Source organism: Schistocerca serialis, chromosome 9 (assembly GCF_023864345.2).
Source record: "Schistocerca serialis cubense isolate TAMUIC-IGC-003099 chromosome 9, iqSchSeri2.2, whole genome shotgun sequence".
Lineage (NCBI taxonomy): Eukaryota > Metazoa > Arthropoda > Insecta > Orthoptera > Acrididae > Schistocerca > Schistocerca serialis.
Genome location: NC_064646.1, coordinates 108,125,372 through 108,147,062, shown reverse-complemented (window position 1 = coordinate 108,147,062; position 21,691 = coordinate 108,125,372). Strand labels below are relative to the sequence as shown.

General features: G+C 42.4%; 1 protein-coding gene across 1 annotated transcript in view; it reads left to right on the top strand.

Moving 5' to 3' along the window:
* LOC126419403 (protein sidekick-2-like) overlaps positions 1-21,691 on the top strand; it is a 942,205-nt gene that overhangs the window by 536,776 nt on the left and 383,738 nt on the right. Inside the window, exon 3 of the mRNA XM_050086592.1 lies at positions 16,269-16,420. Coding sequence (XP_049942549.1) covers positions 16,269-16,420 — 152 coding nt within the window. The remainder of the gene's footprint in view (positions 1-16,268; positions 16,421-21,691) is intronic.

Here is a 21,691-nt window from a genome sequence, read left to right as displayed (position 1 = left end):
GTCGGAAGTAACTGTAAGTCTTTACATCCTCCGTTAATGCATACATTTGCGTCAGATTGTATATACTCTTCCAGGCCACTTTTATTTGCCTCACCCTGTATTCTGGCGGCCAGAGGACAAAATTTTTGACTGAAATCCGTGAAAATATTCCGTCGTAATGAAAAGGGTTTCGTTTGAGCCATTCCCAACCCACGTCCCTCATCCGAAACATACTCTCTCCGTAACATACTCTCCCCTATTTCGTGGCAACATACAAAGATGATGATGATGATAGTGATGTTTGGTTTGTGGGTCGCTCAACTGCACGATCATCAGCGCCCGCAAAAAGTACCAATTTTTACACAGTCCAATCTAGCCACTGTCACGAATGATGATGATGATAATGATGTTGATGATGATGATGATAAGGACAACACAAACACTCTGTCCCCGGGCAGAGAAAATCTTCAACCCGGCCAAGAATGGAACCTGGGATCCCGTGATCCAGAGGCAGCAAGCAAACAAAGAACACATCTTCTTTCAACTTCTGTGACACATTCTTCCAAACCTGTTTGGTAAGGATTACAAACTGTACGGTCATATTGTCGAATATGTCGGATATGGGAGTTGCAAGCAGATGGATTTGCTTCTCCTGCTGAGTGTTTTATCATCCAAATGCTGTGTTTTGTACGCTTTCCCTACAACATTTTCCATCTGATACTTCCAGTTTAAGATGTTTCTCATTGTAATCCCTACATATCAAAGTGAATCGATAACCATTTGAAACTGTATCACTTGTTTTGTAATAGTACTGGGGAGTAGTAACTCACACTTCCATGTGTTCAGAGTCGATTGCCACTTTTCGCACCAATCAGATATGTATTACCTGAATAACTTATTAATTGTTTTGATTTGCTATTCACTACACTAGAAAGTATCCAACAACGTTTCTGAGCGGACAGTGAGGCTGCCTGCCGAGCGACGGACTCACTTTCGGTTTCCTGTACTTCCAGGGATTTTTACTTGGTGGGGGTCCAGAACTTGATGCACTCGTCCTCATGATTCCAGCTGAGGAGCTGCACGAATGAGGGGTAGCAGAACCAGGTCTGCTAAGCCTGCTACGGCTAAGAGAGTGGTGTACCGCGCCCGCACCCATTCTCACCACATTCATGCACTGAAGCGCCAAAGAAACCGCTATACGCATGTGTATTGAAATACAGAGATATGTAAACAGACAGAATACGATGCTGCGGTTGGCAACGAATATCTAAGACAACATGTGTCTGCCGCAGTTGTTATATCGGTTACTGCTGCTACAATGGCAGGTTATCAAGATTTAAGTGAGTTTGAACGTGGTGTTATAGTCGGCGCATAAGCGATGCGACACATCTCCGAGGTAACGATGAAATGGGGATTTTCCCGTACGACCATTTCATGAGTGTACCGTGAATATCAGGAATCCGGAAAAACATTAAATCTCCGACCTCGTTACGGCCGGAAAAAGATCCTGCAAGAACGGGACCAAGGACGACTGAAGAGAATCGTTCGACGTGACACAAGTGCAACCCTTCCGCAGATTTCTGCAGATTTCAATGCTGGGACATCAACAAGTTCAGCGTGTGAACCATTCAACGAAACATCTACCATATGGGCTTTCGGAACCGAAGGCCAACACGTGTACCCTTGATGACCGCACGACACAAAACTTTACGCCTAGCCTATGCCTGTCAACACCGACATTGGACTCTGATGACTGGAAACATATTGCCTGGTCGGACGAGACTCGTTTCAGATTGTATCGAACGGAAGAACGTGTACAAGTGTGCAGACAACCACATGAATCCATGGACCCTGCATGTCAGCAGGGGACTGTTCAAGCTGTTGGAGGCACTTTGATGGTGTGGGGCGTGTGCAGTTGGAGTGATATGGGACCCCTGATACGTCTAGATACGACTGTGTCAGGTGACACGTACGTAAGTATCCTGTCTGGTCAACTGCATCATGTCCATTGTGCATTCCGACGGGCTTGGGAAATTCCAGCAGGACAATGCCACAACCCAAACGTCCAGAATTGCCACAGAGTTGCTCCAGGAACACACTTCTGATGTTAAACACTTCCGCTGGCCACCAAATTCCCCAGACATGACCATTATTGAACATGTCTGGGATGCCTTGCAAAGTGCTGTTCAGAAGAAATCTCCACCCCTCGTACTCTCACGAATTTATAGACAGCTGTGCAGGATTCATTGTGTAAATTTCCTCCAGCACTACTTCAGACATTAGTCGAGTCTATGCCACGTCGTGTTGCTGCACTTTTGCGTGCTCCTGTGGGTCCTTCACGATATTAGGCAGATGAAACAGTTTCTTTGAATCTTCAGTGTGCACAACTCACCCCTGAGAAAAAGGGGTCTTAAGAGGAGGACAGACAGACAGTGCCAAAACAGATGAACAAAAGTAACTTATCATGTGATATAATTACAAATTAATAATGTAATGATTGTGGTCCTTACTTGTACTCTGAAGCCTTGCTACCTGCCAAAGTTTTTGATTCTAGATCAACGGGAAGTACCCTGTAGTTTTTGATGAATGAGTTTGCCAGTATAAAAGTATGTGACATAAATGGTCGTATCTTCTGATTGCATTGACTTAGAAGTTCGTAATTTCTATACCACCGCAGAACCGTAGACCTTACCGTGTGACAAAAATTGGAACTTGATACGTTCACTTGTTCATGGGAAAAAGGGTTTTTGGCAGACAGTCAGTCACTCATACAGACGACAAAGTGATGCTATATGGGTTCCCTTTTTACCGACTGAAGTACGGGACCCTAAGAAAAATTTTCGGTTTCGTATCCTTGACGACACACACAGCGGCAATTTTAATCCGTCAGGAAGGTTTCGAACTGTGCACACTATCTCTAAGATGAAGTGATAGCCTCGGTTGAAAATTTTTCTTTGTAGACATTAAATGATGCTAGCTGAAACTACGTGAAGTAAGACAATTGACTCAAAACGAAATTCGCTATATCCTACTACAATGACAGTGTTTAATCTTCATTGTCAGAATTAACCAACGGATAACTAAAGAGCGTTCTCAAGATGTAACTTTCATTGATGTGAATACCTGTCAGATAATGGCCAAGTGTAATTGTTTTATGTCAGTCACGAGGATTTTAGTCAAATGGCTCTGAGCACTATGGGACTTAACATCTGAGGTCATCAGTCCCCTGGAACTTAGAACTACTTAAACCTAACTAACCTAATGACATTACACACATCCATGCGCCGGCCGCGGTGGTCTAGCGGTTCTAGGCGCTCAGTCCGGAACCGCGCGACTGCTACGGTCGCAGGTTCAATCCTGCCTCGGGCATGGATGTGTGTGATGTCCTTAGGTTAGTTAGGTTTAAGTAGTTTTAAGTTCTAGGGGACTGATGACCACAGTAGTTAAGTCCCATAGTGCTCAGAGCCATTTGAACACATCCATGCCCGAGGCAGGATTCGAACCTGCGACCGTAGCGGTCGCGTGGTTCCAGACTGAAGCGCCTAGAACCGCTAGGCCAATCCGGCCGGCAGGATTTTAGTCGACGTGCCCAACTCTGGAACCTAGACAACTCTGTTTAGACGTGCCACTAAGAAACACATTGAGCAAAAATTTCACTAAGTGTGTGCCGCGTTCCACTGGTATATATTTCGGTAAGCTATCGATTTTCGTGACCCTGTTTTCAAATATTACAGATAAGACCTGTGAATCTGCTTCAATGAGGGTAAACTAATTAATCGTCGAAAGGATAACATTTACAAGGTGCGAAAGCTAGGACCGTACTTCGGCAAGAAATTATATCTGCCGTCTCCTAACCAAGGGAACCACGCCGGTGTAATCTAAAACGACGGACGCAAAAATATTTACGGTCCGACGGGATATTTGAAGTTCGTTCTCTCCGAATACGAGTCCATCGTTTTAGCCGCTGCTCCACATCACTCGGTCGATAATCCGATAATTCTGACACCTCGTTGCGTTACCTTTCTGGATGCCTTCGTATAACGCCACAATGTTCGCTGTACAAGGCTGCTGAAGTTAGCAACGGCTGATAAAAAACCCAAAGAATGAAGAGAGTTCTGTTTTAACTCTACTTAAACTCGATGTTTATAGGTTTATGTACATCTACAAAATTACTCAGGTATCCCACAAGCTGCGACATCGTCGCGGAAAAGCAGTGACCCGTATATGTAATACGTTTCCTTTAATTTACGTCTATGGTCACAAACGTTTTGTTAACCTATCACCGGTTTCGGTCTTTAATGACCATCATCAGATCTGTTTCATAAAAACAATGTCCTAATGTACTGCAGCCATAGTGGCATCGTCAAATGTTAAATGCGGAATCAGCACCAGCATCGTCAAATACATATAAATAACATCACACGCACGAGTCAGTACTTCTGACAACATGACTCGTGCGTCCGGAATCAGCACCAGCATCGTCAAATACATATAAATAACATCACATGCACGATTCATGTTGTCATTAGTACTGACTCGTGCATGTGATGTTATTTATATGTATTTGACGATGCTGGTGCTGATTCCGCATTTAAGATTTGACGATGCCACTATGGCTGCAGTACATTAGGACTTTGTTTTGATGAAACAGATCTGATGATGGTCATTAAAGACCGAAACTAGTAATCTGTTAACAAAACGTTTGTGACCATAGACGTAAATTAAAGGAAACTTATTACTCAGGTATCGTCATGTAAGTGTTTCGCACCGACTTTAATCCTCGAATGTTTTTCAATAAGTAATGTAACAATTTTTTTTCTGAAAGCATGTCAGTTGTGTTCAGGATCCTAACGTACCATATTAATCTCCACTCTTTTGGCTACAAAGCTCTGTTTTTCAACATAATCTCCATTCAAAGCGATGGCCTTACGCCACATTACTGGGAGAGCCTGTATGCCCGCGTTGTACAACTCTACTCGTTGGCGTCGAAACCAACGTGCTGATACATCAATAACCTCCTCATCGTCCACGTACTGCTCCCCGTGGAGTCCATCCTTCATTGGGCCGAACAGATGGAAGTCGGAGATCCAAGCTGTAGGGTGGATGAGGAAGAACAGTCCAATTAAGTTCTGTGAGCTCCTCTTGGGTGCGCAGACGTATGTGAGGCCTCGCGTTGTCATGGGGAAGGAGTAGTTCGTTTGCATTTTTGAGGTGACGAACACGCAGATGTCGTTTCTTCAATGCCCTCACGGTAGGAGAATTCCTTAACTGCGTCTATTTCGTGATACCCAGTTGTAATGTTAAGTTTATAGGTGTTATCTTTTCTGCTACTCCTCATTACTTTCATTTTTCTTCGATTTACTCTCAATCCTCATACTACACTCATTACGCTTTTCATACCATTCAGATCATCCTGCAATCTTTCTTCATTTTTATTGAGCATATCAATGTCATCAGCGAATCTTATCACTGATATCATTTTACCATGAATTTTAATCCCACTCATTAAGCTTTCTTTTACTTCCCTCATTGCTTCTTCGATGTGTAGACCGAACAATAGGCGAGAAAGACTATATGCCTGTCTTACACCCTGTTTATTACGAGCACTTAGTTATTGGTCTGCCAGTCTTACTGCTCCCTCTAGGTTCTTGCACATATTGTACACTAGCCGCCTTCCCTGTAACTTAAACCTGTTTTTTTTTCTCAGGATTTCGAGTGTCTTGCACCATTTTACATTGTCGAACGTTTCGTTATTACAGTATATATGCATAGATATTCTGTAAAAGTGAAGGATGTGGTACCAATTGACCATCACAATGGAAGCAGACAGATGGACATTAACACCGAAAGCCACACATTCTGTCGCAGAAAGTACAAAACTAAATTGTAGATCCTAATTGGCATATAAAGAATACTCATGGCAATGCTTTAAAGCGTATTCCACCTCATTTTACTAACGTTTGAAGACCCTCTTGATGCTTTTCAGGTTTGCGATTTGAAACTTGGGTTGTTTTGAAAATCAGCCTTATGCGAACACAATTAATTTGTTTTCTTTTATTTTTATATTCACCCAGACATGTTTCGACACCTATGTGTCATCTTCCGTGGGTCAATTTTTTTTTAATTTCTTAAGATTACATTGCTAAATTAACTGCATTATTATACATCGGGTTCTGTGCCCTTTTTCGTCGGTTTTTTTTCCCCTTAGAGCATGTCATCTGCAAAATTTTTCGTCCTGTTGCGTGTCTCTGATTGATGTCTCGATCAACTGCTAATCAGTGTTCCACCTCCTTATCAAAGAGCCAGCACCCAGCATTATGGTTCTAAATATCTATGTAACCTTCTGTACACCATCTAAAGATGACCCTGAAAAGTTCGAAAATCGGTTCATAGAATAAATAAACATTTCAAAAATGTGGCTGGTTGCAGATTTATGTAATTACACTGATTACTTTATAAGTGTTAACAGTACTTTATGGACTAATGTACTTCACTTCTTCTTTAATTTGGATAACCTTTCCAGTAACTAATTGACTTTCCCGTTGCATAATGTAGTTGATGGAGAACGATCATTCACGTAACAAATTGTGCCAATTCCGCTCCAGAAGGTCGATATCAAACTGCCACCCGGGGGCCCACGACACCACTCACAGATAATACGGCGCACTGTTTCATGACAAAGCTGGCGTTCCGGTTCGCATAAGCACTTCGCACACGAGTTAGTAGTTAACGCCGGGATAGCGTTGTTTAGAACAACAGGATTTATTGTTTATGGTCACGGGAGGCGGTGCTCGAATCGGCGGCAGCGGCGGATTTCGCCAGCCGCGACAAATGTTAGAATTTATGTAAATAGTCCCTATTATCACGCCTGACACAACGAAACCGTTAATCCGAAAACCAATAACAGGCCTGCGCAGTTTCCGCGCAAGAGATGACCAGAAACAGCGGCCATTCGACGAAATGCCACAGGGCGGAATTGAATTTCCACTGGCGCGAAGTAATGTTACTCTTTTGATTTTAGTCCATGAACTATACCCGATGTCGTGAAATGTGAATTCTATGTTGTGTGACAGGAGCTTCTGTTCGGATATGAGTCATAAAGCCTGTAGACGGTCGCTGGTCATGAACTCAATAACGTTTACTAAGAATATTCGTCAATGTTGTGACGAAGCCAGGCGAATGACCGTCGATTAACGAGAATTCTCTCAAGTATAAACGGTAGGCGAGAGCGAGAGAACTGCATCCGGCCGTGTTTGGTTCTCATTCGCTGGTGTCCGCTCGTGTTCCGATGACAGATGACAGTCGCTAGCGCTAACAAACCGTCAAAGGTAGTGAGCGTCCTCCCCGCTTCAACGTTAGCAGTACAGGAAGCATTCGCCAACGAGGGGGTGCTAAAAGGTAATGCCTCCGAAATTTTTATTCCGTTCTCAGTATAGGCTGAGATATTATTTATCTCATGCAAATGACCCTGTCGAATTAATAGCTTCGGTGACAGAAGTTGCTATCCTCTGCCGGTAGAAGGCTCCGAAAAGAAGCGCGTAACATTGCGATGTATAACGTATCTACGTTGGTGCGTGACAAAAGCGTTCTGTAATCTGTTTTCTAACTGCAGAAACTGTTCGAGCACACTCTACTTCAGCATGAGAACGCCAGACCAGACGCGAGCGCTGTGATAATCCGATGCCTTGGGTTCACTGTGTCATCGATCGTAATCCATACACTCGATTACTTAAACAACACCTTCGAGGACTGCATTTTGATAGTGCTGAACCAGGCATGCAGAGGCGAGGTTGTGGCTCCGCCAATAAAGTCAAACATTCTGTTGTGTTGGTATTACACTACTGGCCATTAAAATTGCTACACCACGGAGATGACGTGCTACAGACGCGAAATTTAACCGACAGGAAGAAGATGCTCTGATATGCAAATGATTAGCTTTTCAGAGCATTCACACAAGGTTGGCGCCGGTGATATGAGGAAAGTTTCCCATACACAAACAGCAGTTGACCGGCGTTGCATGGTGAAACGTTGTTGTGATAGCTCGTGTAAGGAGGAGAAATGCATACCATCACGTTTCCGACTCTGAAAAAGGTCGGATTGCACCCTATCGCGATTGCCGTTTATCGTATCGCGACATTGTTGCTCGAGTCGGTCGAGATCCAATGACTGTTAGAAGAATATGGAATCAGTGGTTTCAGGAGGGTAATACGGAACGCCGCGCTGGATCCCAACGGCCTCGTATCACTAGCAGTCGAGATGACAGGCATCTTAGCCGCAGAGCTGTAACGGATCGTGCAGCCACGTCTCGATCCCTGAGTCAACAGATGGGGACGTTTGCAAGACAGCAACCACCTGCACGAACAGCAGCATGGACTATCAGCTCGGAGACTATGGCTGCGGTTACCCTTGACGCTGCATCACAGACAGGAGCGCCTGCCATGGTGTACTCAACGACGAACCTGGGTGCACGAATGGCAAAACGTCATTTTTTCGGATTTACAGCATTGTTTACAGCATCATGATGGTCACACCCGTGTTTGGCGACATCGCGGTGAACGCACATTGGAAACGTGTATTCGTCATCGCCATACTGGCGTATCACCCGGCGTGATGGTATGGGGTGTCATTGGTTGCACGTCTCGGTAACCTCTTGTTTGCATTGACGGCACTTTGAACAGTGGACGTTACATTTCAGATGTGTTACGACCCGTGGCTCCTCAGTCTGGAACCGCGCGACCGCTACGGTCGCAGGTTCGAATCCTGCCTCGGGCATGGATGTGTGTGATGTCCGTAGGTCAGTTAGGTCTAAGTAGTTCTAAGTTCTAGGGGACTGCTGACCTCAGAAGTTAAGATCCATAGTGCTCAGAGCCATACCACTCTCACGTTTTTATACCAGAGCCTCGTATGTGCCGAGTGTTTCAAGTCTTTATTTCGTCGGTTCTTTTGTCTCCTGTCGGTTCTGCTGTGGTAGCAATTACAGTTTTCCACACTTTCTTTTCTTCAGCTGCTGTGATGTCTGGTGTACTTTGAACCAGCAGTCGATTCGTCTGAAGTGGGGAGTCCCAAAGTCATTTTACGTTTGTTTTCGACCCACAGTAATTTTACGTTTGTTTTCGACCCACAGTGATTTTAAGTTTGTTTTCGACAATTTTATTTGGCTTGTGGTCTCACCAGTTCCCCGTAACCGGTAGACGGCAATTTTGTCATAATTTCCAGTGGATCATTTGTGTCACAGCCATGTGTCTCTGCCGGCCGGAGTGGCCGTGCGGTTCTAGGCGCTACAGTCTGGAGTCGAGCGACCGCTACGGTCGCAGGTTCGAATCCTGCCTCGGGCATGGATGTGTGTGATGTCCTTAGGTTAGTTAGGTTTAATTAGTTCTAAGTTCTAGGCGACTGGTGACCTCAGAAGTTAAGTCGCATAGTGCTCAGAGCCATTTGAACCATTTTGAACATTGTGTCTCTGCTCTCAATCAGTCTGAGCGATCTTTTAGCGACAGTCAAGATATGATCAATTGTTTCGTCAGCTTCTTATCAGAGTATTCAGATTTATTATTATTATTATTATTATTATTGTGTACAGTCTGTGTACTAGACTGATTGAATTTTTAAGTTTCTAAGAATGTTTTCTTGAAAGACAGGTACTTTATTATTGGCATTCGGCAGGTCATTACAATTTCTTTCTTCATCACATTTCACATTTAACTGTGAAGGTGTTGACACTTCTGTGGTTGCTAGAATCGTAGCACTAGTATTGTTTACTTGGGACATGAAAGGAAGACGAGATACCCTGCAATCGTTGTCCGCTTCCGTTTGTGCCGAAGCAGCACTAATAGCGGAACAGCGCGATCATTGATTCCCTGCCGTGCTTTTGTGGAGCGAGACTTGCTTCTTCCCCGACAAGAGTGTCGAGTTTCAAAGCCGGCGGCCGCACTGATGGATTCTACCAGCCCCCCATTCCCCCCCCCCCCCCCTCCCCACTCCCTACAACTTCAAACACCACAGCACACAGTGCTTGGCGCTTAGTAAAGGCGGCGACGGCTGTGAACATAAATAGAGCGGTGACGACCTGTTCCCTGGCGTGGGCGGTGCAAAATAGATGGATGATAACGGGCCGCGATTTATGACTCTCGTGACTCCAGTCGATATCTCGGTCGAGGCCTCGTCAGTGCGGTCGATCGTGTCGGCAGTCGCTTGAAGGCAGCCACGTCTGGTGAAGGCTCGTGTTACCGACGCTCAGATACACGAGACGCCACGGGCCACCCTGATGGCTGAGAGAAACTCCATAAATATTCAAGCAGATCTTGATAGGATTTTAAAATGTTGCAGAGATTGGTAACTTGCTCTGAATGTTCAGAAGTGTAAAAATGTGCACTTCACAAACCGAAAAAACGCAGTATCCCATGACTATAATATCAATTAGTCACTGTTGGAATCGTCCAACTCATACAAACACATAGGTATAGCCCTCTGTACGGATATGAAATGAGATGATAACATGTAGGTTCAGTTTTGGGTAAAGCAGGTGGTAGACTTCGGTTTACTGGTAGATTACTGCAGAAGTGCGATAGCCGCGTGGGATTAGACGAGCGGTCTAAGGCGCTGCGCTCATGGACTGTGCGGCTGGTCCCGGCGGAGGTTGGAGTCCTCCCTCGGGCATGGGTGTGTGTGTTTATCCTTAGGATAATTTAGGTTAAGTAGTGTATAAGCTTAGGGACTGATGACCTTAGCAGTTAAGTCCCATAAGATTTCACACACATTTGAACAGTTTTTTGAAGTGCTATCAGTTTACAAAGGAGATTGCTTACAAATCGCTCGTGCGAGAGGTTCTAGAATATTGCTGAAGTTTGTGGGACCCATATTCAATAGGACTAACAGTTGATACTGAACGTATACAGAAAAGGGCTGCATGAATGGTCACGGGTGCGTCTGATACGTGGCAGAGTGTCACAGATTTATGGAAGAAACTCACCTGGCAGACTCATGAAGAGAGATGTAAACTATCCCGAGAAAGTCTGTTAACGAAGTTTCAAGAACCGGCTTTAAATATTGACTCTAGGAATATGCTACGACCCGCTGCATATTGCTAACAGAGGGACTGTGAGGATAAGATTAGAATAATTAATGCACTCACAGAGGCATTCTAACAGTCATTCGTCCCGCGCTCCATACGTTAATGGAATAGGAAGAAACCCTGATAACTGGTACAGTGGGATGTACCCTCCGCCACGCACCTCACGGTGGTTTGCAGAGTATAGATGTAGATGTAGATGGCTTGCTGACGGTCCGCTGCTGCTCACGAGCTTGTCAGTCAGTCCACACTACCGCACTTCTACACCGACGTGTGTGTGTTTAGTCTGCAGACTGCTGTGGAGTGCACGGAAGGGGTTACTTCCCGTTATGTCACATATTGCTGTCTCCTCCCATTCTATTTGCGTTTGGAGCGTTTAACTCTACAGCCCGAGAGTGGCTGTGCGGTTTGAGGCACCATGTCAGGGATTGCGCAGCCCCTCCCGCCGGATGCTCGAGTCCTCCCTCAGGCATGGGTGTGTGTGTTGTGCTAAGCATGAGCTAGTTTAAGAAGTGTGTGTGTCTAGGGATCGATGACCTCAGCACTTTGGTCCCTTAGGAATTCACATACATTTGAACATTTGAACATAAACTGACGATCAATAGAAATATCAATTTTGCACCGAGAGCTGCATCAAACCAGTCTCAGGACTGAAGACCACAACAACAACAACAACAACATTGTAAGTTGCGGAAATAACTGGCTTGGTTTCTTATTTTCAAAACTGTGTCAGCTTACAATCTGCCCAAATGGTACTTCGTGAATTAAAGAGTCAGGTTCTCAATAATTACTACTGTTGGTAGTATTTCAGTGAGATTTCGTTATGGTGGCTAATCAGACATTGTGCAAGCCAGTTATTTGCCTTCACATGATCAGAATCACACGCATTTCCACTGTAAAACTTCTCAATAACATACCGGGAGTATTAGTTATACAAAATAATAGAAGATTACACAATACTGGATAAAAATAAACAATTACTCAGACTTAAAGAAACTTACAGTAATACATGAGTCTCAACAGATTGCAGCTATGAGGAGGAAAAATAAAAAGGAAAGTAACAAGTGAAATTTGTCAGACAAAAAACGGATATTGTTTTGCAATGAGTCAGTTTCTAAACTGATGACTTCAGACTTCACGCATCATGACTGCATGTCTCCTACACAAATGTTTATTCTTCACCGCAAATAAAACATTTATAGTCAGACTATTACAATTACTTTAAAATAAAGTAGTTTTAGTAAAAAAAGAAAATTGACAGTATGTCGTTATAAGCGCTAAAAGAATGACCGTTTAAATACATCTGTACGTGCTATATTTTATTCTAACCTTGTCCTTGATGTTGGTACGGGAGCAATAACTAGGGCTGAGGTATATCCCCATATATAATTCTTAATACTGGGTCCAAAACGTAATTTTTTTTTATTTTGGCATCTGAGGAGGACTTATAAAGACATCATCTTACATGTAATATTAAACACACTGAAGAGCATGGGAAACATTGGAATTAATACATAAAATTACCGTAGAATCGTATTGGAAGTTGTCTACCTCCACCAGAGAAAAGGCATCTAAAAGGTGGTATATTCTCAAGTCTTAGAAGGTTCAAATGGTTCAAATGGCTCTGAGCACTATGGGACTTAGCATCGGAGGTCATCAGTCTCCTAGAACTTAGAACTACTTAAACCTAGCTAACCTAAGTACATCACACACATCCATGCCCGAGGTAGGATTCGAACTTGCGAACCGTAGCGGTTCGCGGTTCCAAACTGTGCGCGTAGAACCGCTCGGCCACTCCGGCCGGCCAAGTCTTAGAAGCAGAGCAGTGCAATGATATATGCCGGTACACAGTAACCAATGGTCACCAGATGTAAGAGGTGGCTTGTTGCTTTTTATCGGTTTGTGGAGACAACGATGTGAGTGACATTGTTTTCATCACCACAGTTGTACAGTGAAGATACGAAAAGACCAATACGATGTATATGCTTCCTGTAACAGACGTGGTTGAACGTGAGGTGCGTCATAGTGTTCATGATTCTTCTGGAGCATCGACTTTTCTCGTGCCAGAAGTTGGGAATCAGCACCGTGTCTTTAAAGTGACGGCTTAGGTAGTCTAACTGAATTTTCCCCATATCCTACCTGTGAAATGAAGTCCGCACTTGCTTTACATACGGGTAAGCCTAGGTAAACATTCCATTTCATACACCACCCCCTATACAGCTATCCCCAGAACTTTGTATGAGTTGATGTATCCCAGGTGTGATTCATTGCTGTTATAGGATACTACATTTTCTGAAGTGCACATTTTTAAATTTCTCAACAATTAAAACAAGTGGACATTCTTCGCACAAGTTCCAAATCTTATTATGACCTTACCGAATATTTATGCAGCTCTTTTAGATAACACCTCATTATTGACAAATAGAATAAATGATGATTTCTGATTCGAACAGAAATTTATGATTAAGTTACTCTAAAAGAAGGGATCGTTATAATGGACACAGTCTGAGGCATGGAACAGTCATTAGTTTGATAACGAAGAGAAGCTTTGGGGAGGTGGCGGGAGGGGGGGGGGCGGTTAAAAATTGTACAGGAAGACCATTGGATGAATACAGTATGCAGGTTCAAATAAATGTAGGTTGTGAGAGGCAATCAGAGGTCTGCGCGGTACGTGTAACGGATTTGCGAGCCGTGTTGAACTGGAAGATAAAGGATTCTCTATTCTGCTTCGGTTCTGCATTCTGCTTGCTGGTTCTCAGTCGGAGGCTGTTCAACTGCCTCGTCAGTTCCACGTTTTCGCGACTAACAACAGATTTGGCGGCTTGCTTTGAGGTTGCTTTATGATGGTCACTCTTGTGCAACTAGCTACAATAAGTGTGGTGAAGTTGTGGCATGTATTTTGCAGCTCGGCGTAGAATTTGAATGCAGCTTTTCAGGTCTTGGATGCTTCTTCGGTTGTATTCAAACTTCATCTGTTGTACAAGAGAGGTAATTAGTGACAGATGCACGTGATACAATACCAGTTTTTCACACTTCACCTGTGTGGTAGGCATACTGTTGGCAGCACAGTCTTATTGAGATACATGCATTCAGATTTTACTGATATATCTAGAACTTTTCTTTGTTCATATTTTCTATAAATTGTGACCAGTCTAGCACGTGATCATTCACAGGACAAGTGTAATCTTTATTACTGCATTAGAATTGTTACAATAATCATAAATTCACCTAAAACATCTTCTTAATTTTATCCATTGTTATCAGTGGTTTATCAATGAGTGCATTACTTTAGTAAAATAAGGAGCAACCGCCTTCAGTCACAATGGTGATTTTATTTCAATGTGAGATGCGTTTCGAGGCCTGGAGCCGAATCTTCAGGTGCTTTGATAGTGTACTCTTTTTCACAGATGCATGTTAATTCTCGTCCTGGTAAGATTACAATAGTATATTATAAAGTGGCACAGTGTGAACAGAAGTTTACAAAACAAAGACAAATCTAAAAAATGATTTATATGGTGAGAAGGCGCTATTACAAGAAAATCGCAGCCTAATGATGAGGAGTGCCACCTTGCAGAAACACGATATTGTCTTGAGTATCCTGTAGCTGCAGAACCACATAATTCACCAACATGTCTACGTAAACATACCCACTTATATTTATTCTCAGGAAGAAAAATGGACCAGTCGCTCGATGACACATTACCCTCACCACACATTAAACTCTGAACTGTCCTGGATGTGTTCTCGTACAGCATACGAATTTTCTGCTCCCAGGATCTGGACACTGTGGCGGTTAACAATTTAAGACGTTTGCAAACCACTTCATATATTGTACTCTTAGGCACTTGAAGCTCCCGCGAAGCTTGTCTAATCGATTTCTGTGGCGCCCTCGTGAATGCGGTCTCTTACGAAACAGACGGTCTGCCCGTTTCTGAAGCGACCCCGTTGCTAAAAGTTTCTAAGTCCTGATCAATCAGACAGACATTAGGTGCTTTCTTCCCATAATGGGACACCAGTTTTCGCTGCACAGTAATCGGTGATATGGTTTCTGCTCACCACATAACACATAGAACTTTGTCCTGAGGGAAGCCGTTTTTGCGATATTGCTCACAAAGTGCTCCCGTGTTGAAAGTGTTGCGTGAGACACAGCTGTTCAGGAAGTTTATGGGTTCCCTAGCAGACCAATACAAAAACAAACGTTACCATCATAAATATAATTAATTTTTATTCTTAAAATTAGAATAAACGTTATGGACACCCTCTATGCTATTGTAATCTTACCACGACCAAAATTAACCTAAAGCTGAAGAAAGAAAAAGTTGAATAGACGGTCAGAGCATCTGAGGATGAGCCCACAGAGTTCGAAATGCAAAGTATGTTGAAGTAAAATCATAATTGAAACTGAAGGCGGTTACTTTTTATTTCATAAAACGTCTTCATTCTTTATGACATTTATATTACAGAACACGATCCCACGCGTGATTTTATATTGATTTACAACTCTGTCCTTAATATGAGTACGAACTTTATACTCTGAATACTCTGAATTATGACTTCACCAAGAATATTAATCAATGCGAAGCATAGCTGCAGATGGCATAAGCTTTTTTAAAACTTTAATCAGTAGAAACATTTTGCAGCTCCACGCACGCTTTTCAGCTCAGTAGGTAAGTGTTGTTGCCGCGAATCCGGTACTAACTGCTGTTTATTCAACGTGACTGTTATATATTTCAGGTTATATATGGATATGTGTTAGGTGCAGTAAGAGACAGAGGTACTAATATCCATAGCAGCTGACCTCCCTACGTGGAGATCTGTTACTGTGAGTTTTCTACAATTTACCATAACAGAAAATGTACTAAAATTTTCATCTGTGATCACATTTCTTCCCGTTGCACCTGCAATCATCAAGCATCCCCTACCTTAAAATATTTTTATGGAATATGGCCAGACTGCGTAATAAATTAATTCTTGTCTCCACTTTTTTTAAGTGTTTTTGAGTGAATATGTTTAGGGCACGTCACTGAGGTTAATGTTCCACATGTACTTACATCATTACATGGTAATGCTACCTGTACGTCACCAGTGCTGGGGAAGTGTTGTAATGTGTAAACACACCGCAGATATATAGTGTTTTGGACTTGCCCACACTCACTTCCAGGAGAGCGACTTTGAGGTGATGATGATGATGATGATGATGATGTTGTTTTGTGTGTTACAGCCGAGATGCCGGTGCTGCACCAGCACAGCAAAAGGTTCAGCGGCCTCTACACGGGGCCCTACTTCGACACAAGCACTGCTACCAACATAACGGCCCAGCTGGGCACGCACGCCTACCTGCCGTGTCGCATCAAGCAGCTGGGTAACAAGTCGGTGAGTTGGCAAGTCTGCACTCACTGCGCCTTCTGCCTTCCTCTGTTTTGTACGTAGTAATATTGAGACTGTACAGATTATTTGTCATGCAGATCGTATTTCGTGGAATTCGGGGTACACTAATATCGCCAAAGTAGGATTCTGTCGGTTGACCCCTATCCGGATGGTTTTCAATAATTTGTCTTTCTACGAGCTTCGCCTCTCGCCACCTGCAGATTCTGATAAAGGGTACTGCGTGCTCAACTGTCTTCGTAAAGCCCTGCTTATTGCGCATGACAGTTACTCACACAGACTCGTGTGATGCGGAAGTTACGTCGAGAGACGATCTTTGCCCAGAAGTTATCGGAATCAGCCATTGACTGCAGCTCAGCCTCTTCCCAGTCGTTTGTTCCTTTACTTGTCCGTGAAGAGTATAATGCGTAATTCGATGCAAAATAGTGGGCCCAGCGGAGGAATAACTACCTACTGGTGGCTAAAAAGGAAAAATTTAATTTGTAGTTAGCTAATGAAACAAAAATATTTAAAGAAATCGTACTGTACGTAGTGAGTCAACTTATCACATTAATACTCTGTGAAAATCTCTCCCATCATCATTGTCAGGCAAGCCACAGACTGTCTAAGACAGGGGTATCCTTTCTTTTAGTTTACTTAGGCCGCACTGGAAGCAGAGGAGTATTTTTGGGCCGCACATAATACTCATATACTTAACACTAACAATAACCGCTGAGAAAAAAAGTGGATGGGTGGAGGTATATAGTTAGCACATTTAAGTAGTTTAGAATTTATTAATTTGTGATTCCCTATTCAGAAAAATGCAAGATGGAATTAATTTTACGTTTTACGTGTGAGATTTCATTAATAATTTTATATATTTTCACGTAGAAGATGGTGTAAGTAGATGAATGACGAACACTAACTTCACCTAACGAAGGTTTATTCAGCACTTGCACATACAAGAGCGCGAAGCGAACTGTCCCCAGCCTGAAGACATACGGTATATATGCTGTTACAGAACATTCCAGTACAATGATTCTTGACATTTGTGGATACTTCTAGAATGTACTGGAACCGAATACAGAAATTAAAATTTGACAGTTCGGGTGAGTTTTGAATTTACGACCCTCGATACAACAGTCTGCCATCATAACCACTACACCAGGGTGACAATGCAACTCAGCTTCTTCAGTGACAATATAAGTAACTGCAAATCATAGAATTAACGTGAATTTGAATTTGGGAAACTAATGTATCAATATTAGGCTTGATCGAAGCGGTTGCAATTCTCAGGCTGTAGATTTCGGTTCTATTTTTACTCTTCGTGCGCTTTACTCTTAAAAATAACTGTTCGTAGACCAATGGGCTTCCAAACGAAGATGATGTAATCATATAACGCATCACTGTGCAGCAATGGTTATCTGTCTCAGAGCAGGTATGATTTGTAAAAGTCCAACCAAGATACTAGAACATGTTGAAATTTTGCTTTTCGTTGGAAACCTTCAGACGACGTATGTATATAGTTTGAGATGTCACAAGGACACAAAAATTCGGATTACTTTTTTGAAAAATCCTAAAACCTATTTTGAAATTCATGCATGGAATCCAAAAATTTTGCAGCGTATTTCATCCTTTCTTTAGGATTATATTTCAGTTTATCGTAACACAAATGGAATTTTATGGAATTTCTTTTACCGATCATGTGTTAGATTCCCACTTCTTAGACCGCATTGATACTTTCCTTGGGCCACCTGTTGGACACCCCTTGTCTAAGATGTAACAGAGCTACACAGCGGTTCATGATGTAGTAGTGCCTTCTGGGACCAGGAATTATATCGGAACCAACGATGAAATGTCTCTCGCAGAGTATTCGTTTCCACAATATGTCTAAAATGGGACACACTCTTGTGCAGTCTTCGGTTCGATAACACTTGAGCACACACATCATATGCACTCAAAATTATAACTTACGTGTGGGGACACTTTGTCACGTTGTTGCAGAAATGAGTTACATTGGTTCCAGTTTCTCACTTTCGTCTAAAATTTTCGGGAAGTTTTCCATTTTTGTCAAGAAGGCATGGGCTACTGTAAGAGTCGATTAATTGGCATTTTCGATAATTTAAAGGAATAAAGTAACTGTTTCTCAGCAACCAATTTATTGTCATGTTACAGGTTTAGTCTGTAATGTGTTCCGCTAATATTGTTTGTTCTACAAAAAAACAGGGCGATGCTACCTCAAGTAAAGTTCCCGTTTTGTAGCTAACAATAGTTGCCCGGTACTATGAAATACATGGTTGTCATTTTCTTTATTTTTAACAGCGATATCTACCTATTTAACATATATTATTAATTTAATTACAATCGTTGATCTCAGCATAGATACTGTAATGAATATGCTTACAAGCACCAAAATGAGGAACAGCAATTTATATAATATTTCTATCAAAGTATATTCATGCCACACTTGGTTTGTTTCATGCCACGATTTTAACTCAGCGAGTATCTTCAAAAAATTACTTGGAAAGTAGACTTAATAATAAGGCTTTGTTACAGATGGAAATCCGACTAGCTCATACTCGGGTGGTAAAAAGAGGAAGACTGACATTACTGCCTTGTGATGAGGTTACGTGAAAGGGGGCTTCTTTACTAATTTGCGTCTGTTGCTGACAACTCACGGGATGTTCATGTTGAAACACACTTCTTACGTCATTTATTTCTGAACAGCATACGCAACACAAGAATTCGCCTCGGTACTTACAAGCCACTACTTTTAAGTCGTTCATGATGGCAGCAGTCGTAAACAGAACACAGTCGGCCTTAAGTGTTCCGAATTCTGTCGATGTTACGCGATGAGTACTCGACGGTAGTCGGATTTACTTCCGTAATCAAGCTACAGTTAGCAAGTCAACAACATACAGTCTTTAAAACGAAAAAGTAAAAACTGAAATGGTTAACGGTAAGGATAACCGATTATCTAAAATTAGTTGATATGAAGGAAATACCGGTATATCCACAATCACTTACCAGATTAATTACGATTATTCATTCAACTGCAATTAATCGCCAATCCCTGTTGTTACGTAAATACCGGAGCAGTTAAACCCCTTCCTTGTATTCCCAATTGCGAGTCCCCTCAGTCCGACTGTAACGGTAGCACCGATCACTTTAAACGACGATCGACGCTGACGCTATACCCCTGCGAGGAATTTGTAAGTAGTTGTGACCGTGAGATAAGCTAATGGAAACAGGACAAACTAGGAATCGTTTCCGAAATACCCCAGCAAAGTATAACCAACAGTAAACGGTGGGTCAGGAACAGACGTTCTCCCAGAACAAAAGCAGATTGTAACATTGCATATTAAAACAGGTCGCCAGCATAATTAGGCATTCTTGTGTCAAACAAAATGATAAAGCAGAAGGCAGTGCTGAGGCTAACCTATCCTTCCTTGACACACACACAATAAACTCTTTCCTTATCTGTTCACATTACAACACAGTAACATAACCTTTCAGATAAATGTGCTACTAACAAACAAATGGGTAATGAGATAGTAAACAGTAACATATTCCTCTCAACAACACGTACCTTAAATGAACTAGGTGTAACAGTTTATAAAACCAACTACCGACACACGTGAAATTAATAGCAATACTGAACAGAGAAAAGCGTGAAATGATTCACAGTTTAAATCAGGAGGTCTGCTAATGATCATATTCTATAACTTCATTGTTTAGAACAGGTTCAAAAATGGTTCAAATGGCTCTGAGCACAATGGGGCTTAACTTCTGAGGTCACCGGTCCCCTAGAACTTAGAACTACTTAACCTAACTAACCTAAGGATATCCACACACATCCTTTCATTTACGTCTATGGTCAGAAAATTTTGTTAACAGATTACCGGTTTCGGTCTTTAATGACCATCATCAGATCTGGTTCATAGGATTTTGTTTTTATGAAGCAGATCTGATGATGGTCATTAAAGACCGAAACCGGTAATCTGTTAACAAAAAGTTTGTGACCATAGACGTAAATTAAAGGAAGTTTATTACAGTAAATAGTTCTTTCTTAAACTCGGTATGAAGGAACTAACCAGAATGCATATCTAACTGCACTGGCTCTGAGGGAGCCTTTGCATTGTTTCATTAACTAACTACCCTAGTACATGAGGACCCTTAATCTCTCATAGTTGTCGGCCGAAGTGGCCGTGCGGTTCTAGGCTATGCAGTCTGGAACCGCGAGACCGCTACGGTCGCAGGTTCGAATCCTGCCTCGGGCATGGATGTGTGTGATGTCCTTAGGTTAGTTAGGTTTAACTAGTTCTAAGTTCTAGGGGACTCATGACCTCAGAAGTTGAGTCCCATAGTGCTCAGAGCCATTTCTCTCATAGTTTGAAGAACAATGCCCATCAACAAAACTACAACAATATGTATGAGAAATGGGAAGTATTCTTATTATTAATTATTAATTAACCAAAGCACAACAAACTATAATTCTTCAAATAACAAATGCGCTTTCATAAGCAGTCGTTTGACATACTCAAAAATATAATTGACTGTGCAAATGACAAAGCAGCATTAAATTCAAGTTCAACCACTTTCTCATAGTAAATTAGGACACTGGGAATTGAATTCACTAGGATAGAATTCCTGTCCAGGTTTGTAATTTAGGATAATCACGGGTGTAAGATCAAGATTTTAGCAATATTATTATAAAATCAACCAAATTTCGCAAATACCTGGTCAATTTACAGAGTGCCAAATATAAACAATTCAGTGGAATGCTGGTGGTACTGGTGGCGTAATTTGCAGTGGCTGTTAACCTGGCAGTGATGCAGTCGTGGCTGTACTGTTGGCTTCGCCCTGTTGTATACCTTCTTGGTGTCGGAATTATATTTATAGGGCGAAAATCCATGCCATGATAATAGTATCACCAAATGCAGCATCCGAGCCACTTACATAGCTCCCTTAAGCTCTTCTGGCCACAAAGCTCCAGTAATATGAACCAGTATGATCAGCTGCTGCTAGTGAGGCGTTAAGTGCAGCACTGCTCAGCCCCGACTCCCTTCCCATCACATAGGATGTGTTGCCTCTTGCGCGCCAACCACACCTTTTGTACGCCGCCAGGTTACTTCCGCAGCTGCGGCGCTTCCGCACATCTTTTACATTCAACACTACGTTCCCTAACTATGGACCAAGTCATTTACAGTATATTATATAACAACCATTTCAGTAGTTATTTAAATTCGCAGGCACGTTTTAAACAACATCGTTCAAAAG